At 43.6% G+C, this 19,418-nt stretch overlaps 1 protein-coding gene across 7 annotated transcripts in view; it reads right to left on the bottom strand.

Annotated features, from left to right (window-relative positions):
• Positions 1-14,447, bottom strand: part of Mecom (MDS1 and EVI1 complex locus) — a 542,504-nt gene extending 528,057 nt beyond the window's left edge. For all 7 annotated transcript variants that reach the window (XM_020185217.2, XM_074073823.1, XM_074073819.1 and 4 more), the window contains exon 1: positions 14,299-14,447. In XM_020185217.2, coding sequence (XP_020040806.1) covers positions 14,299-14,335 — 37 coding nt within the window. In that variant the 5' untranslated portion in view covers positions 14,336-14,447. The remainder of the gene's footprint in view (positions 1-14,298) is intronic.
• Positions 14,448-19,418: the final 4,971 nt, after the last annotated feature.

Genomic DNA, 19,418 nt, shown 5'->3' with positions numbered 1-19,418 from the left:
TCTACTGTACAAACTTCCCTCTTAATAGTCCTACGAAGGCTCTGAAGATAGATTTAGAAACGTCTTAAAACACATGTAAACTTTTAATCCTCAAATTTGAAACATTTTCTCTGAGTTCGGAGGGGGGCACAGGTTAAAGAATATTTTTGCAAGAACAGATATAAAATGAAGATATGTTGTTTGTCACATAATACTGTTCAGAACATTGTGTCAGTGGTAAGCGGCCTGTTACCCATGTTTTTGCCTTATCCTGCAGGATTAAACTCATGTTTACATATCTGTTTCTCCCAATAGACTCTTAGGTTCCTCAAGGATGAAAACAAATTTTATTTCTCTTTGTATGCTCAGTGTTCAAGAACAGTTCTTGCCTTGCATTTCCTAATATATGTTCAATAAATATTTGTTTAACTAGACAAAAATATGGGTCCAAAAATCTAATATGTGTTTCCAATGCTGCCACTGTCTGTTTTACTCTACAGACACAGAAGTCTTACTCCCCCCGTCTTTAAAGGAAGATACACAGTCATCTTTTCGTGGGTCCTAGCTGTGCAGTCAACTGTATGTATACATGGTGTCTGTAGGTGCATGCTACCAAACTGAAAGAAGTCTTATTTGAAGATAGAGAACCAAGCAAATGGATATGCCTGCCATTCTTCAAGCGCCACTCATCGAGAACTTGATGAACACCCTCCTTGTTTAATAATCTTCTCAATTGTCACCTTGGCAGAAAGGTCTTCCAGTCACCTTTCTGAAAGAAAGTCCCTGGATATTCTCCAGCAAGTTACTCTGCTTTACTTTGTAATCCAAGTCAGTGTCTGGAAGTATTTGACTCTACACATCTATCTCCTCCAGAATGTCAGCTCCAGGGCTTTGTCAGTGCTTTTACCTGCTATATCTTCCCTTCCCATACAACTGGAGGTATTCAATAAGTAGCTGTTGAATGAACGAGTGTGTGACAGTCACCAACAGCAAATGTTTATAAAGAACCTGGCTTTGTTTTCAAGTATCTTAACAAAAATCTTATCCAATTAACATGGAAGTAACTCACTGAGGCAGGCAAAGGCCTTCACATCTGGCAGGAATTAAGAGAAAGTAAAGTTTGGTGTTATTTTCAGATGGAAGATTCTAAAAACACATGAAATGACACTGGTTTGCCAGACATGTGGCTTCATAATGTTAATAAAATATTTGGAGAACAAAATATTTGGAGAAAAGGTAGGCCTAGAATCCAATATTCCAGGCTCATGAAGACAGTTTGTAGTCATTGATAACCACAAGCACAAGGCCATCTTTGTTTCCATTGATAAACAATTATTAGGGGCATATATATGTCTGCAAATGTTGATGTTCAATATTTTCAGGAAGAGAGTTTTAGTATTTTATTCATCGTGCCTTGTATATAGTAGGCATCCAACAACTGCTGAGTCAATTTAATTTATTTAACTTAAAACGTACTTTGAAAAATGTTAACTACAGTAATGCCCTCATGGAACAACCCTACTGCATCCACAGAATATATATTTGTATGTATACAGAAATCTATATGTATATATATTTGTCCTTATAAATATATAGTTGGGTAAATACTGCACTCTAAAGAATCAAAATTATAAAATAAATAAATTCATAAAAAGATTCATATGACTAATTTAATTCATCGAGTGGTATCTATTCAAATCCAATCTAAAATGCTCAGTGTATTTTTAATCTAATATAATCCAATGAGCTTTAATAAGAAAAGTAGTTTCCAGCAGAACCAAAACCCAGCTATTCCTTTTTTACAGCCTTCTGTAAAGGAATGGGCTGAACTAATTTTTTCAAATTTTTTATATTTAATCAACAACATCATTGCCAAAGAAAACCACTTTTCAGAAGTCTCTCTATCCTGGTTTATAACTTATAATCAAAAACTGGAATTTTGCATCTGATGGGCTTCAGTGTGTAACATTATACTGTCACATTTTTTATACTATAATTAAAAGCAAAAGATAGTTTCCACTATAAAAGTTTCCCCATAGTATGGTTACAACTATGTGAACAACATTTTCCTATAAAAAAATGCTCTTTCTAATTCATAGGTTAGAAATGATTGTGTGTAATTTTTTGAACAATATCAAAAAAGGTTTTATTGGCTTCAAATACCCTTCTGCATTTATTTAACTGCCTCAGTTGGCTTAAAGGATAACTCAGGATAGGGCAGTATGAGAACAGTATATGACACAAATAAGGAAATCACAAAATATTAAAAACTTGAAACTTGATGACTTGCTTATCTAGTTGGGGCTATGGATCTTGATTTCACCTACAGCCTGTTCCAAACAGCAGGAGAAAATGGTAATAAGGCATAAATATAAGGTCCAAAACAAATCAGTAAGCCTGAAACATCACAGATATATCACAGTGGATCTCACAAAGACACACCTTGGCTCTGGGCTTAAACCCTTGAACTTCTGGGAGGAGGGAGGGTAAAGATGGTTGGAAATCTGATCTGTCCTGACAGGCTGAGGGAACCCTCTATGACCTCCCAGAAGCCCAACTGTGTCTGTGTCTCAGAGGCCAGCACACTTCACCCTGAACTGTGAGCTTCCTTTAATTGTAGACTTCACTTTCAGTTTCCCTTAGAGTCCTGGTTAGGAGAACTTTTCTGTCTGTTCTGTTCTGAAAACTGAAAACTATCCAAATGTCATCCTTAGAGGATTAGTTCAATAAAATGTGTTACATCCAAACAATGGAAGATCTGCTGCTTTGAAAAATAATGGGTTAGATTGACACATTCTGATAAAAGGTCTACGGTACAAATTAAGTTTTACAAAGGAAAAAGCAAGTTGCTGTAAAAGGTTTTAAGTCTATATGTATGTATGTGCTGATGTATGTGTAGGGAAAAAATTTTCAGGACTTTATGCTAAAGGATGAATGGGAGTCATCTGCAGAAAGCATATGATAAATGAAAGCATGAAAAGTACTTTCGTTTTCTATATGATACAATCTTGAAGTTTTTCAATCATATATTGTTTATAAAATTTGTAATTAGAAAAAATAATATTTCTAGGATAATTTTAAAATATTGATAAGGACTTTAAGATGTTATATATGTGTTCAAGTCTGAACACAGGTGTAAAATTTAGAAGTCCACGGACTGCTAAAATGGTGAAAATGTTTATGTGTATGGCACTTTCTGGCATGAGGCTTCAAACCATACATCAGATTCTCGCAAAGGTCTGGGAACTCCTCCCCCCAAAAAAGTCACAAATCATGACCCTAGCACATAGCAAGATCATTGTTCCATCTCTTTATTTGTTTGTGTTATTATTCTAAAATGAAACATTTTACACTACCTAATTTCCTAGTTCTCACAAAGATGAAGCCTACAGTCAGCACCAAAGTACAAAAACTGTGGTACTTAGTATCAATCTTCATTTAAAGGGCCTCTCTTTGACTTACGAGCACTGCTAATAGCAGAATAAGAGATTGCAATCTGGCTGGTGGCAGTGAAAGAAAACAACCAGCACTGAAAGCCTCCTATGGCTCAGGACTTGAAGACAATTGTCCAAGGCACACTGGTCCTGTTTTCTCCATAGAGGTGAGAGATTCGGGAAACTGGGAATGAAGGTGGAGGAGTGGGGACAGGGAGAAGTCATAATTGCATGTCAAGAGGACAGAGTTGGGTGAGTGAGGTCAATTTTATCTCAGTGAAGATACAATACCACAAAGATTCAATATCACATTAACTATTAAGGTTAGCCTTAAATGGTCTGGACAAATCTTTAATCACAAATATGTACTAAAATATGTGGCAAAACTCTTGTTGCCATGCTGCATGGTAATACTGCCTAAATTGAGGCGAGGATTTATGTGAAGACTTGGCTTCTGATGACTTTTGTAAGATGAATATCCCCAAAGTCCCTAGGAATTACATGAGTCCACTAACGGTTTTACCATCTCTGCTGTGACACCACTGACATTCTCCAGAATCAGGCCCAGTGCAGAATTTAAGATCAAGTATGGACCAATAACAGTTTGTGATTTAAGTGAGGAGCCATGGGGGGTATCTGGACTGGCAAAGTGAGGAACATTATCGGTAAAAATTAGGAATAATATTCTACTTTCCAAATGTGCTTTCCAGGTGGTTTATCACTGTCAAAATAGCCCAATTGTGGATTTAGTATGCAATTAAAGTGTCAGATAGCCCAGAGTTCTAGTGCTGACATTACCTAACTGTGCAGGTTTTACAGGCAAAGAATTCAAAGGAGTTCACATAATCCACCGAAGCCTGTCACTAACCACCATCACCTAATTGTATTGACAACTACCATTTGTAAAGCATAGTACTAGCCATGGAACAGAAATGGGCTCTGCAAGAGTTTTGCAGTTGAGCCAAAAAAATAAGATATATATATATCATATATTTATCATATATATATCATATATACATCATATATATGTACACATATATACTGTGAAGACAAGAGATTTACCATAAAATGCCAAAATGATATGTAAGTAAAGATAATTCTATATGGTTGGAATGAAATGGCATAGAGAAATCATGCCTCCAGAAGCAATCAGGACCTATCATGAAGATGTCAGAATTTAAATGGAATCTTACAAATTGAGTTAGATTCTGATGGTCAAAGTACAGTATGGCAGTATGGTGGCCAAAGGTTGGAAGGTGGGATCACAGGGGTAGGCTGGCAAGAAAATGAGAAGAGCAGAGTGAGTAAACAAGTTAAGCTGAATGGAGGAGTCTTGGGTAAGGACAGAAAGAAGCCTAAGAAGTTAATGAAATATTAAGAACATGTGTTGAGCTCTTTTCTATTTAAGACCCTCTAAATGTATTTGTTGGTGAAATCTCAACTGATGTAGGTAACCCTTGACCATAAGGAAGGAAACTAGGACAGGGGGTTAAACAGCATGCCTTCATTTCAGCCAGCTGGTAAGTGGTTCTGGTAAGATCCAAACCTAGGCAAATCTGACTCATAATCTGAGCACAGAATCACCACATTCTTCTGACTCAAGAGTGAGAGACCACCTAACTACCAGGCTAAGGAATTTAGACTTTAAAAAATGGGAACTAGGTATCTGAAAACCCATTAATAATGCCTATAAGCATGGTTCATCACTGCTCAAAACCTTTCTCTATAAGCATTGAGAATTTTTCCAACAATATTAACTGATAGTGACAAACACTGGTTGACAAGCCTCTTGACTTTTGCACTGAGTTAGGTAAGTTGTTTAGTCCAGCCTTTTATTGGAAGAGTCCATTATGTAGGTATTCCATCACTACACCTTGCCCTTTTAATCCTTGGAACTTAATTTTTCTTGCTATTCACTTACCATCTCTGCTAGAAATACAACTCATGATAATAAATAAAGATATATTTATTTTCAAATGTTCTCTGAAAATATATAACCTTCCTGCAAGGAGAGCCACTCCTGTCAAATAATAGTCATCCCTTAAAAACTAATTTCTCCATCTTCAGTTTAGGTCTTTAAAATCAGTTGTGCTCTTCAGTGACAGATGTAACAGGATATGACATCTGACCCTTATAGGAAGGTAAGGGCCACTTTTCCTCTGAATACCCACAGTAGCTGAATGACTTCTTCTCCCACTGTGGAAAACCATAGATGACTGTCTTCTAATGATTTACAGTCCCACCCCCAGCTCCCAAATCAAAGAATTGGGTTGAGTGAGAAACGAGAAGGATCAGTAGCCAATGGTTACAAGTGGAGGAGGGACATTTCAGTTTATTTTTTTAAGCCAATTAATGATGAGCAGCTTGGAGGGAAAGAAAGACACAACATGGCTGTGAAAGACTATTTTTCCAGATAAATGGCCAGATATCAGATTCTGTAATAAGTACTTCCACCTATCAAAACACACAGACACACACGCACTAACTTTGGGATGGGGGAAGATACAGATCTTAAAAACACAAGGTAATATTAGGAACCCTTGTGGATATTGTAAAATGTGGGGATTCTAAAGAACCCTTAGAAATCAACTAATCCAGACATTGCAAACCCAGGGTCTCTGAACTATATATTGCAGTCAGAGGTGTTTCGTTGGGTCTGCAGAATTTTTTTTACTTGACACAGCATTTTAAAGTAGAAAAGATTTACATAAAAATCTAGATTAGTGGCTTCCCATAAAAATTGGAAAACCTAGTAGCATGGGGCCTCCTTGCCCAAGCAGCAGCAGTGAGCTGGAACTGAGTAGTGGCTACCACCTGTAGAGAAAGCTCCACTTGCCACCTTGCCTCAGTTTCCACTATTCCTTCTTGTTCTGGAATAGAGAGTCTGGGTGTCAAAAAATTAAATAAGGACTGCTAGTGTGGCTAGAGCAGTAGAGTTTCTGCCTTAGAAGCTCAGGCTTCTAAGTTCTGAGTTCAAACCCCAGTCCTACAAAAAAAGACAGAAATTAAATAATAAGAGCACTTAGGGCTTACACCCACCCACCACATACTTCACTCACACATTGTACTTGTGGATCCCTGTAGGGACTTGAATTTACAAGCTATGCTCTCTTCCAACTCCATCATTCAGGGAGGAGCAACTCAGCCAGGGTAGTAAAATAACTAGCATACTTACCCAATCAAAAGACAAATTTTCGTAGAAGAGGGATTGTGTACGATGAAACTGAAGCGTATGCACAGTCATGTGGTTATATAATGACAAAAATCTTTGGGGAAAGTTGAAATCTCAATCTTTTTTTATGTATCACCTATCATCTCCCCCCACACACATGTGCACACACATGCAAATAAATTTATTCTCAAGCTTTCAGAATAAATTTATCACCTAGTTTATCTTATTATAGGCAGTTTTAATGTACTCAAATTTTAAATATGACCTTTTTTTATCCAAGAGAATAATTTTCTGAGAAGACATACAGAATTCTTGCTATAGACATGCAAACACTTTGAAAACTAAAGCTTACATAGAATAGAAAGAGGGGAAAAAAGGATATTTCCTCTTCAGAAAATTTGATAAATCAGAAGGGAAGTGATAAAGATTTATTGAGTGGTTTGCAGTGACTTAGGTACTTGGCAAACATTATCCTGATTAATCTTCACAGCAGCCCAAGGCTCATGGTGTTATTACTCTCTCTTCACAAGTAACAATACCCAGGGAGGGAAAGAATTATTACTTCTACCTCACAAGAAGCATTCAATAACTCAAAGATGACCTGGCTATTCAGAGATCACACCAGATTCAAACACTGATGGCAGATTTGTAATTTTCATGAGAACTGAGACCATGGCTTGGCTGGCCTAGCACCTAGCAGGACTTCATTGATATTTATTATGTGAAATTGCCCATCACCAAACCCTACCAACTGCTACTACAAGGACTTTCATAGGTGTCATCATTTGAACAACTCTAACTTACAAAATTAATTCTTCAGGAAGGTTCTGAACAAGGTCAGAACTTGTTTTAGTTTTAGACTAAAAGAGGAAGTTTAAGTCCTTCCTGTTATATAGTCATTGGTCCATAGGCAGGTGTTTACTAAGAGAATTAATAAAATCTGTTTTCTAAATAAATTTCCCCTTTAAAACTGTTATAAAAGTTAGTGGTTCAAAGATTTGAGTGAATATACATGCCAAAAGCATGTTTGCTATTGAATAAGAATAATAACTAAAATCAAAACAAAAAGTAATTCAAGAATGAGTACTTTTGAAGAGTCAGGAATTTGATTAAAAATTCACTTGCCTTTTTTCTCTATAATGAAACAGTTCTTTAACCACAAAACAGCTTTTATAATAACGTAAAAGAGTATGCTTCCAAGTAAAACACTCCCCCCATTTTAATCATGGCTATTATTTTTGAAAAAGAAAATGGCTGAGGTCATTGTAATCTATTTCAGGGTTTGCTTGGGTTGGTGGTATTTTTTTCTTGGCTTTGAGCTCTCCACATTACCAGCTAAATGTTATGGGTTTTGCTATGTGCCCTTTCAAATCCTATTCTTTTTAATAATGTTCTTTACACACATAAATTAGAGTAAATTCCACTTTCTTCCCTAATAACTCCAGACGGAGTCCACACTTGCAAGAGGACTAGAATTGCCCTTTCAAAAAATATTATGCAGTTCTCAGGACAGTTACTCTCCCATCTGCATAAAAATGCCGTACTGATGTCCAAATCTGAGAAATTAGTAAAACTGTAAGATTCATGTGGTTCTTTTGACTAAACTGAAACATGAGGATAATATCTATGTATGTGCTCCTTTCAACTCATAAAGCCCAACACAGGGAGAAAAATATGCCCAGAAACAAAATTCTACAGGCACAGAGTTCTATACTGCCTTCAGGACCAATGAGGAAGGGGTGATATATATAAATATCCATCTAGGACAAATCAGCAAAGCCCACAGAAGGACCCAGTGAACAAAATTATCAAATACCTAAAGACACTAAAGTTACACAGCCAAGCCTCCCTAAAGATGGGATTCATATTTCACCAACTTTATAAACTGAGCTTGGTTTTTTATAATAATTCACTATCGGGTCAGAAGAGCTCAAACACCCCTCTAATCAGGTCAACCCACTACCCCCAAGTGACAGAATGGCTAGGCAATACATATATATTGTGGAGATCTAGCTATTAAAATGCCTAAGCTCTGTTTGTTTGTTTATTTTTTTTAAATCAGCTTGCAAGACCAATGCAATAAGCTTTACTAAAGAGGTGAAATAATTTTAAACACAGACACACAATGAGTTTATTTATTTAGAAACTTGTTAAATAGAGTCTGGGAATTCAAATATTCAATGTTGACATTGTACAGAACTGGCCAGAAGCCAGAATCAAGTCTCCAGAGGGACCGATTGGACAAGGAATTCAGGCCTTTCTCTCCTCCCACTTGAACTAAATAGGTAGAGGCCATTAGTTCTGCCTACAGCAATATCTGAACCGCACTCAAATAAGCTGCCCCAGTCGGGGCACTTCAAAGGAGGGTAAGTGTGTTTAGCTTTTAGTGCTGAACTGGAGCAATATGTCACACTTTGAAAAAGTATTGTAAACAGTTTCTTCCCAGTGTAGAAACATCTCTGAAGTTTCTTGTATGGCAAGTAAGCAAAAGTAATTAACAAGAATTACATTTTTTTTCATTTACTGAGGGTAGGAGGATATAGAGATCTGGTCTCTCTTCCTGCCCCTCTCTCTTATTTTCTGGGCAGATTTGCTTGTCTCCTTTTCCTTCTCTTCCTCACACTTGTCTTAGCTACACAGCCAAGTTCCTTGAGAACTGCCTGGTAAACTCAGAGAGCCAGATGAGTGGGAAGAGGGGGGAATCTAATTTTAGAAAGTGGATGGTGGCTAATGGAGTGGGGAAGCATAAGGAAGGGAGCTAATGATTCATACTGGACTGCCCAGGAGAAAGAAAAGCAGACCCCCATCAACTATTTTAGAAAATGCCTAGACAGCAGCTTGCAGTGGAAGAAGGGTTAACCACCTCTCCAGGAACATGTTCCTGGCACAGTCCGAGAGTGACTGCCCCCTCCTGCCCCATCTCCTCCCCCACATCCCCTCTGTCCCCTGCCTTAGAGGTTGCAAAGGGGCCTGCCCTCCCAGAGAGAGTGAATGTGTGCCTGCTCCCTGCGCTAGAATGTGCATGCGGATGTGCAGCTGTTTACACTGTCACGCAAAACCCGGCTCTGAGAACAGCAGTCTGCCTGGCACGCAGCACCAGAGGTGGGAGTGAGAAGAAGAGACCATTCTAGCCAAAGTCTGGAGCCCAGATCTGAGAAGCCTGACAACCCAGGTGGGGGAAAGGAGGGAGGGGCTCTCTTCCCTGGGACCTCCCAGTCCCAGCCCCAGCCCCTGGAGGCTACTTGCTCTGCACCAGACAGTTTTGAAATAAGGGGTAAGAGGTTTAGCCAGCTCTAGATAAATGTCCCAGACTTGGTACCTTAGGAACAGGAAGAGCCATGGCCAGAAACAAGCAAGTCAAGACTCTCTACCTCACAGTCCGCTTCCAGCGGAGGCACAGAGACAGGAAGATGCCAGGAGACGGGGGCCCAGGTAGGGAAGCCAGGGACAACTAGTCAGCGCTCTGGCCCTGCTGGCCCAGGGAGGGCCCAGCCAGGAGTCCCCATCTGTGGCCTTCCTGCTCCAGGTTCACACGACTGCAGCCTCGGATAACCAGCCACGACTTCCAAAGTAAAATAAACTCCCAAAAGCTTACATGTTTCATTAGAAACTGCTTACAGACTCACTGCCCTCAATTTCAAAGAAAAAAAGAAAGTAGCCAACAATTTCGTGGAATGACATGTTAATTTCTATTCGATAAGTGTCCAAATGTTGAATGACTACTGGCACAGGAGGCCCGCCAAGGAGCAGGGGGAGGCCTCTGCTGAGAAAGCCTAAGAGCTGGGCTACCCTCAAAATCACGCGCACTTACACTTACACACATGCTTACACGCACACCCTCACCAAGACCTGGGACTCCCCAATCCCTAGGAATAAAACCTGGGAGAAGACGACTTACTCTCCAGCCTTATAGGCTCTGCAGCTAATGAACCGTCTCCTCTCACAGTTCTGGGGACGAAGGGAAAATGAAAAGCGCAATTAACCTGCTCTAAATACTGAGTTTGGGGGGGCGTGGATGCAAAACACATGGAAACAGTGCTGCGGAGGTCTTCGCTCAAAGTGCCAAATATAATAAAGAAGCCCTACGCCAGCCGGGGTGATGGTCAAGTAATGGCAAATAAACCGCCTTCCTCGAAGGGGTCTCAGCCTCATCCATCGGGAGAACATTTTTTTCTCCTCAAAAGCAGTATGAAATAAACGAGTAAATATATTTTTTAACGCAAAGCTCTGTGTTCTTCAGGATGGAAAATGCCCAAGTGAGGTGGACATGCCTGAACTGGGCATGCATTTCCTTTTTGTATTGGGTACAGGCTGAGGTGGAGTTTGAGTAAGGATGGGAGAGAGAGTTGGCATCCACCTTTCCTATAGCACAGCCTGTATTTAAGCAAAGAGCGAGTGTAGAAGTAACAAGCTTCACCCTCGCCACGGTCTTGCTAATCGCGTCGCCTTCTGCGTCTTTACGAGACTTCTGGGGGGCCGGTAGCTAAGGGGGTTACTCTATTCAACTCTTTCATTGTTGTAATTGAAATCCTGCTGGCTGTCACTTTGGGGAAGTGGAGTGGGGGTCTCTTCAGTGTTGCAGGCTCTGGGTATGCTGAGCAGACCCTTCCTCGCTTCAGTCCCATTCATCTGGACAGTTGCAACTGGCATTTCTGGCACTGGCACGGCCCAGGTGATGTTTTCTAGCTGCCCAAGAAAACGGCTGGGAAGTCGTTCCGTGCTGCCAGAGTCGGCTTGGCTTTTAGTTTTCTTTTCTTAAGGTTGGAAATATAAGTCAAAGGGTTTAGACAGTATACATGTTACTCTTCTTGCTTTTCCCTTCATTGTTTAATTAAAAATTAAAATTTTCCCCTATTGACTTACAACGAATTCCTCAGTTTCAACGATTGTGTAAAAAATAACCCCTACATTGGACAGTGAGTTGTGCATTCAATCTCTTGCTGTAACTTCAGATGGTATTTTTCAGGGTATATTGGTGTCTGCTTCTGTACTGTGGCCGAGACTAACTCAGGATTTGGGGCCACCAAAGAAATTTACAAAAGACAAAACAAGTATCAAGCAATCGAGAAACAGCTATTTCTAGGCGATTTGTTTCCATTGTGATGTTTACGTTTGCCACGATAAAGGTAGATTTGTTTGTTTGTTTTTTTTTCTTTTTAATCTGCTGGTGGTCACATTGCCTCTGTCTAATCCAGAAAAAGAAAGCAGTGCCCACAGAGCAGCTAGGTTTTCGTTGGATGATTGCACCGCAGGGGTCACCAGCCATCTCCGCCACGCGCTACCCGACGAAAGGAAATAGCGCTTTAAAATACAAAAATCCGTAGTTTAAATATGATTTCCTTTATTACTTATATTATAACTGAAAAATGCACAAAGCAGAGAGTCGGTCTGAGGAAGGCAGCTGCGGCAGCAACAGCTGGAGCCCTGCAAGTGGGAACCTGAGGCTCAGCAGGAAAAGTTTGTACGAGTTCGAATCTACCTAGCAGAGAGCGGCAGCCGCATCCTTACCGACAGTGGAGACGAAATAAATGTGTCCTCCGCCGGTCGAATGACAAGTAGCCTCATCAGAAACCAGGCTCGGTTCCGCATATGCAGTGAACTGTGCGGCAATATTTTACTACGACAGTGTACTGCTTGTTTGGCCATTAAAATAGCTGGAAAAGTTCTTTAAGAAAATTCGAAGGGTTGTGCTGCGCTTTCACTTCGTCGGATGCCGGGCAATGAGGGCGCGGTGCAAAGCCTTAGGCTTTCATTTCACAACTTAGGCGCGGTTGAAACAGACTCCCTGCCCCTCCCCACACACACGCACACTCACCCACTCACTCTCACACACACACTCCGCACCTTTATTCGGAATTGAAGCCCTCAAGCCTCCAAGCACATATACATTTATTCAGACATCAGATTCATTTAAAAGCACACAGGAAAAACGGTTCCACTGGCGCGCTCTGACACAGCGAAGAGAAATGAACAATATCCGAGAGAGAGAGAGACTGGACCAAAAGAGCTCTATATTTAGATTTATCCCTGCGATCCACGCGGAAATTATAATATATATGTATATATATACATACATATATATGTATATATATATTAGTGAGTGCTAGGATGAGGAGTGGACGAAGCGCTGGAAAGGCGCCTGGGGTGACACCATCTCTCCGGGCTGGACCTCGGACTGCCACCGCCGAGGAAACGGCGTGCCGAGGTGCGGTCTTCCGCGCGGCTGCAGCGGGGAGTACCTACCGTACTGGGTAATAATGTGCAAGGGACCGGGAACTTCACTGGGAAAAATGTCCCACCCACCCCTCATCTCTTGTTTTCTAATCCACCAAAACAACTTAAAAAAAAAAAAGTTCGGTTTTCAGCAAGGGCAAGTATGCGAGCGCGAACGGCGGCCTATCCGCTCCCAAAGCCGTTTGGGCCCCGCATGCTGACTGCGAAGGAACGCTCCAGGAGGCTACGCGTACAAGGCTCGGGGTAGGCGCATTTTGAACAAACCCGGCCCTGTCACCTACATTAGATGACCACGTCGTACCCTACCTACACTGTCCCGACGAATCACCCAACGCTTTTGCTAAAAGAGTGGGGGATGGGAGTGCCGCCGCCCCCACCTCAAACCCAATAGCTCTGGTCCAGCGTGACCAAGGTTGCTCCGCGCCGGGCAGGCAGGGGGCGCCGGGGAGGGTTACTGACCCGGGACCCCGGCTGCACCCAGAGAGCCCGAGGCTCAGCCGCGCCCTCTCCACGGCCCAAGGTTCGGGCAGCCCGCCCCCTGGGGGTCACTCGGCGCCCCGCCAGCCCGGGGTTCGCGGGTCGAAGCGCGCCCTCCCGGCCTCCTGATTCTCCGCGGCTGTGACCGCTGGCTGCGCGCCCTCCTCTCCCGGCTCTGCACGCGCTGGCGCGGCCTCTTCTCTCCCCACCTGCCGGCGGCTCTGAGAAGCCGGTCGCTCGGCTCTGCCAGTGGCCCCCACCCCGCGACTACAGCCCCCCTTTGTCTCCCCCACTCCCCTCCCCTGTCCTCCCGCCGCGCTGCGCACGCCGGAGACCTAGACCGAGCGCACAGCGCCCACTACCGCAGCCACGGCTCTACACAGCCCGCCCGCCCGCGCAACTTCCAGCGGCGGGCTCTCAACTTTTCCCAACTCCACCGCGGTCACCCGCTGCCGCCGCCACTCTGGTTCCCTCCGAGCCGGCCACCCATTCCAAGCCCCAGAAACAAAACCGAGGATCGAAAACGCTCCTTTCCTTTCCCCAGCCCGCCACCCCCATCCCCCGCTCCCCCCTCCTCCCACACCCGGGATTAGCTGGTTGGCCAGAGGCGACTATCCCCCTCCTGGGGGGAAGGAGAGGGGAGGGGGAGACTCTCTCTCCTCTCCCCCCCCCCACCATTCGCGCTCACTCTCGCGCTCTCTGCTCCCTCCCACCCCGATTTTGCTGCCCCTACCCCCACCCCCACCCCGGGGTTGCTACAGCTGGTCGGTGTGCGGGGCTTAGGGCTGCCCGGGCTCCTTCGGCGCCCAAACCAGAAGCGAGAGCGCGGGAGACTGGGCGCGGAGGCTGGAACCAGCAGGTTGCTGGGGCTGCCTTGTGCCTGCCCTCCACCCGGGGCCCCGGCGCAAGAGGCAGCCCGCGCTCCCTCCCGGAGCGCTGGAGACAGATATGCAAGATGGCAGAGGAGGGGAAAAGCCAATAGAAAAGGGATATTGCACCTACTTGTGGCCAGTTTCCTTGCCCTGCCTTTGGATCTCATGCTGTGCCCAGTCCTGCAGCCGCTGGTGTGTGGTTGGGTTTTTTTTTTTTCTTGGATCTTTTCCTTCTTTTGCTCTCCCTCTCCCTCCCTCCCTCTCTTCTCTCTTCTCTCTTCTCTCTTCTCTCTTCTCTCTCTCTCTCTCTCTCTCTCTCTCTCTCTCTCTCTCTCTCACACACACACACACACACTTCCACACACACTCACTCCGTCTTTCCCTTTCTCTCAATCCACACTCGCTATCTCTCTAGCATTGTCAGTTTGGACACCTTCGCACATGCGCGCTAGACGCCCCTCCAACATCTCAGCGCCGCCAAAAAAAGTTTGGAGCGATTTATCACTTTGATTTGGAGATCTTGTCAGATGGCAATCGCCGAGGAGGCGGAGAAAGAGAGCCACGGGGAGGGCGGCGGGGGGTGGGGGAGGCGGGGAACGAGCAAGGGGAGCTGGAGGGGAGCAGACACCTCGCCCCCCCCAAAAAAAAAAGAAGAAAAAAAAAGAATGAAAAGCCCTGGACAGAGGATTGATTCGTGGGCCAGAGGATTGATTCTGTGTTAGAATCACCAATAAGCCTGGGTTGTAACTATTATTACTGTTTTTTCCCACTATAAATTGCAGGACATTTTCTATACCAGCTATGAGGAAAGCCAGAAGTGGAGAGAAAAAAAAAACTTTAAAATCAGTCTTAAAATCTTTCTTCTTCTAAAAAGCTAGGAGAAAGGCAGGACCCTAGGAAAATGAACCAGAAGAAAACGAGGATCATCTTGAACTTGAGAAGTCTGCTGCTGTGGCTGCTACTCCTACTGAAGTTGTTGCGGCTTCCGCTTTCAGAGTTGGAAGCAGAATAAATGTTTCTTTCTTGGTTTTAGGTATAATACCAATACTTGCTGCTAGCCTTGGAACATTTTCGTAGTCTATTCCCATCAAGCAGCAACAATCAACCTTGATTCCCAGGTCCAGGAAGGCGCGCGGGCGTTTGACATCCAAGACCTCCTGTCTTCCCTAAGGTCGCTGTCACCTTCCGGCCTCCCCACCTCTGCCCCGTCTCCTCCCGCTGCAGATCAGCTTGCCTGTCATTTTCACTCACTCGCTAGACCTCCAACCTCTGGGGTCACCCAAAAGGAAGAAGAGAGAGAAAATTACACACACACTCCTAAAAAATACATTGTTGAAATTTGCTTTAATTACAGGATTTATCAATGAGGTAGACACAAAGAAATGGGAACTCTCAAGAGGTTAGGTGTGTTCCAGGTATGAATCAATCCCAACACATAACAGATTTTCTCTTGGTACAACCTCCTTGCATTAAACTGTTTTGCTCAATACCTTCCATGTGCTATTTATGTCCCCATTAATATCTGTTGCAAATCCTGCCAGACACCATAAAAGAAAATTACAATCTTTTCAGACATGGCGCTGCAACAATACATCCTTGATGCTCAAGTTAAAAGAAAAGGAACAGAAAAGCAGGTCCTGGGCATGGGTTTTGGCAGAGACGGGAGGAGAAATACCCAGTTGCACCTGTTGGTATTTATTGTCAAAGCTAGGACCCAGGATATGGAAGATAAAATAGCATGGTTGGACTCCAAAGGACTTCTATTGCTAAGAGAATGAAAGTTTAAAGAATTCACCCTGACTAAAGAAGCTTACCATCATTGTTTCTCCATAGTTGTGTAATTCCAGGGGCGTTTGGCTGTAAGATACAGGTCCCTGGAGAGCCAAGCTACAGGTCCCAAGGGAGACAGATGTGTAACCTTGAAATGTGAAAAAGGGAAAAGGGAGGTAAAAGAGAAAATCACACAGAGCAGGAGTGAAACAAAAGGGAACGATCTGGTGCCCACACAAATGGGTACCAGGAACTCTGTCACACACACACACACACACACACACACACACACAACTAGAGGCACCTGAGTTTTTACTAAAACTACAGCTCTTGCTACCTTGCACATACAGGTGTGTGTGCTTACACATTTAGTGTGTGCAAAGGCACCAGCCACTACAACATTCTGAGTGTGGGTCCCCACAGGTCTACAACTAAAAAATTTCCCCCGGCTCCTCTCAGTTTAGATGGAGGAGTGCCTTCCTCTGCTCAGTAAATGTACTCACGGGAAAAGTAGAAATGAGATTTGAGGCTCTTTGGAAAAGAGACAAAATCTCTGGGGCAGCACACTAGGCTGGTGGGCAAGGAGTTCATACAACTGCTTCTGGTCACTCTAAAGGACTCTCTAGGGAGCATTGCCTAGAAGAACCTACAGGGCCTTGGTCTCCCCAGGAAACAGGCTGGCGTCTGCCAGAGTCTGCCAGGACCTGGCACCCAGAGTGCCCTGGACTGGAGAATGTCTTGCCAGAGACATTTCATTTCATCCTGCAGAGTTTTTTCTTTTCTTTTCTTTTCTTTTAAGTGTGTGTGGGGGGGGGTGCTTCCATCCTGCCCGCTGCACCTTTGTCAATCCATTTCACCTCATCCTCAGGGGGTCTGTCTATATCTGGTTTCCCTTGAAGAAGGGAGGTTAAAAAGAAAAGTAGGGTGCCTTGGAATTTTCTAGGAAAGGAAGAAATGGTGTTACCAAACTCTGAGATTAAATACAAGTCCTACATCTGCATGTGAAGCTGTGACTTGTTGTAATAAGAAATTATGAACCACGTGGTGGGTTAGGAGGTGGGGTGGTTCGGTGAAGGGAGCTGGATGGGAGATGGAAGACAAAAGTAAATTTAATGAGTCAAGGAACCCAAATGTAAAGGTTCTTGTCTTTTAAACTTTTAGAGAAGAACATGAGTTGGGGGAGTGAGGTGCGGCTGGAACACCATCCCTTTCAAGTTTTTAAAGTCCCTGGGGTCACCACCAAACCCGTGTACGGGTATTTCTCTCTGGTCTTTCCAATAGTTTCAGAGCACAAGCGTTTCTGACCTCTTCTAACTGAAAAAATAAACACAGAGTTTTCTGTGTTCCCAGGCCAAGCGATTGTGAAAAGACAAGGCATCATTCACATATATATAATATATATTATATACATAATTGTGAATATATATATATATATATATATATATATATATATATATATTCACAATGCCATCACTTTTTTAAAATGTTTCAAACCTCAGAGCTGGGTTTCTTCTCCCTTTTTTCCTCCCTTTCTTTTCTTCTCTTTTTTTCTTTCTCCATCACCTGCTTTCTTCCCTAAGTGTGCGTTAGTTAATTAATGAGCTAAGTCGCTAGTTCAAGTGTGTTTAACCTGATGGCGCAAACGCCTGCTACAGCGCGGCTCCTGCACGCCTGTCTCAGCGGGTTCCCATTCCCAAGTGCCTGGGGCCGCGTCAGTTCCACCTGTCCCAAATCCCAGCCGTGAGACCAGTGCAGGTGACTTTTCTTTGCGTTGAGGCCCCAAGAGTTCCGGACACCCTCTGACGGGACAGCTAAGCTGTCCCTGGCCCAAGAGAAAAGAGGCCTCCAACAAGTTGACCGAGCTGCCTTCCTTGCCCGCCCCCCATCACCACCCACCTTTCCTTCTCCTCCTCAAATTCGTTTCATTGGGGGGCAGTAGCATAGGTCTTAACGTTTCCTTGTGTTTCCTTCCACGGAAGCGACCATCCTGGAAGCCGTATCTCGTTGGAAAATCAATGAGCTTACTGGCTGTCTGGGTCTGCTTGTTTTTGTTTTGGATTTGGTTTTGTTCTTTTCAGCAGAATCAGGAAGATCGACATGGGAGTTAGAAGGAAGATGGGTCATTGAAGTCTTCAACTATGTTTTTTAATTAATGCCAGAAATGGCAAAGAACTGGTTTTCAAAATATTGCATGCAACCGGAACTTTTCCTTTCCTCGCATTATAATTAAGCAAGCCTCACAGTATCTTTGGAAGAAAGTTTGAATTCTTTATGGAGGTATTTCTTGGCCTATTGTCTTTGTGCACTGAACTTTGGTTCTGTTGAATCACAACCTATATTCGCCTGGCTACCAGCAAGATTAATTTAATCATTGTAATGCAATTATTAATACTGTTTACCCAACTCTGGGTTTCAGGTTGGCTGTTAAGAAATTAAACTCTCGCTGGGTGACCAGAGCTAGGCAGGGGTTCCTTCATGTTGAAATGAAACAGTCCTCTTTATTTAGTCTCAGGACTCCAGCTTTCGGCCAGGGGCTCAATTAGCCAAAATGGAAACAATTTTCATTCATTGCAATAACTCACTGTTCTGGAGATCGTTTTCAAAATATACACTTTATTATTATACGGTGACCTCGGTGGCGTGGAGTGGCAATAAAAGAAAGAGGCAGGGAGATCTATCTAGCCCCCTTGGGCTATAATTATTAGAAATTAATTGGGTTCAGGACCCTGGGTAGCCTAGCTAAATTAATAGCTTGTCTAGTGGTTTAAATCCGAATTTTCAGTCCACAGGAGAGAAAGGGAGAGAGTCACCGACATGAAATGCAGACCCAAGGGACGCCTGAGTTTACTTGCAAGACACTCATCTATTAAATAGTGTCCAGAATACATTTGAGTTGGGGAGACCCGGCCGGAGTAGGAGGGGGCGGGGGCGACAAGAAAGAAAGGAGCAAGATGGGGAGGAAGGCTGCCAGTGAACGAAAAGGTCTCGAGTTGATTTTATTCGATTTTTCTTGTCTGCATTGTTTTCGGGAGGGGTTGCATTTACGGGTTAAAATAAAAAATAAAGATCCCGTGTACTCGGAGCTGTCGTGCCAGAGTAAAAGTGAAAAGGGAGCCTTAGGCAAAAGGAAATTACTGCGAGCCCGCGTGACCTTTCAGGGAGGTAATCAATCAAGTGATCAACAGGGATATTTATCATCGCTATATAGGACTACTTCGCCCCGCACGGGCGGGGTGGGGGTGGAGGGGGAGCAGGAGGAGGGTGGAGACACGCGCGCGCGCACACACACACACACACACACACACACACACACACAAAAGTTTGAACAAACCCGATGAACCTCGAGACCGTGCACGTAGGCTTTCATGCATGTAAAGGCTACAGGTTTTGTTTCACATCCTCAGAGAACCGCGCACACTCAACCACGTACACGGGTGCAAATGCGCACATCCCAGCAGCAGCGGCAGCAGCTGAGTGAAG

Source organism: Castor canadensis, chromosome 5 (genome assembly GCF_047511655.1).
Source record: "Castor canadensis chromosome 5, mCasCan1.hap1v2, whole genome shotgun sequence".
Lineage (NCBI taxonomy): Eukaryota > Metazoa > Chordata > Mammalia > Rodentia > Castoridae > Castor > Castor canadensis.
Note: the sequence above shows the minus strand (reverse complement) of the source record. Positions and strands in the feature narration are given on the sequence as shown.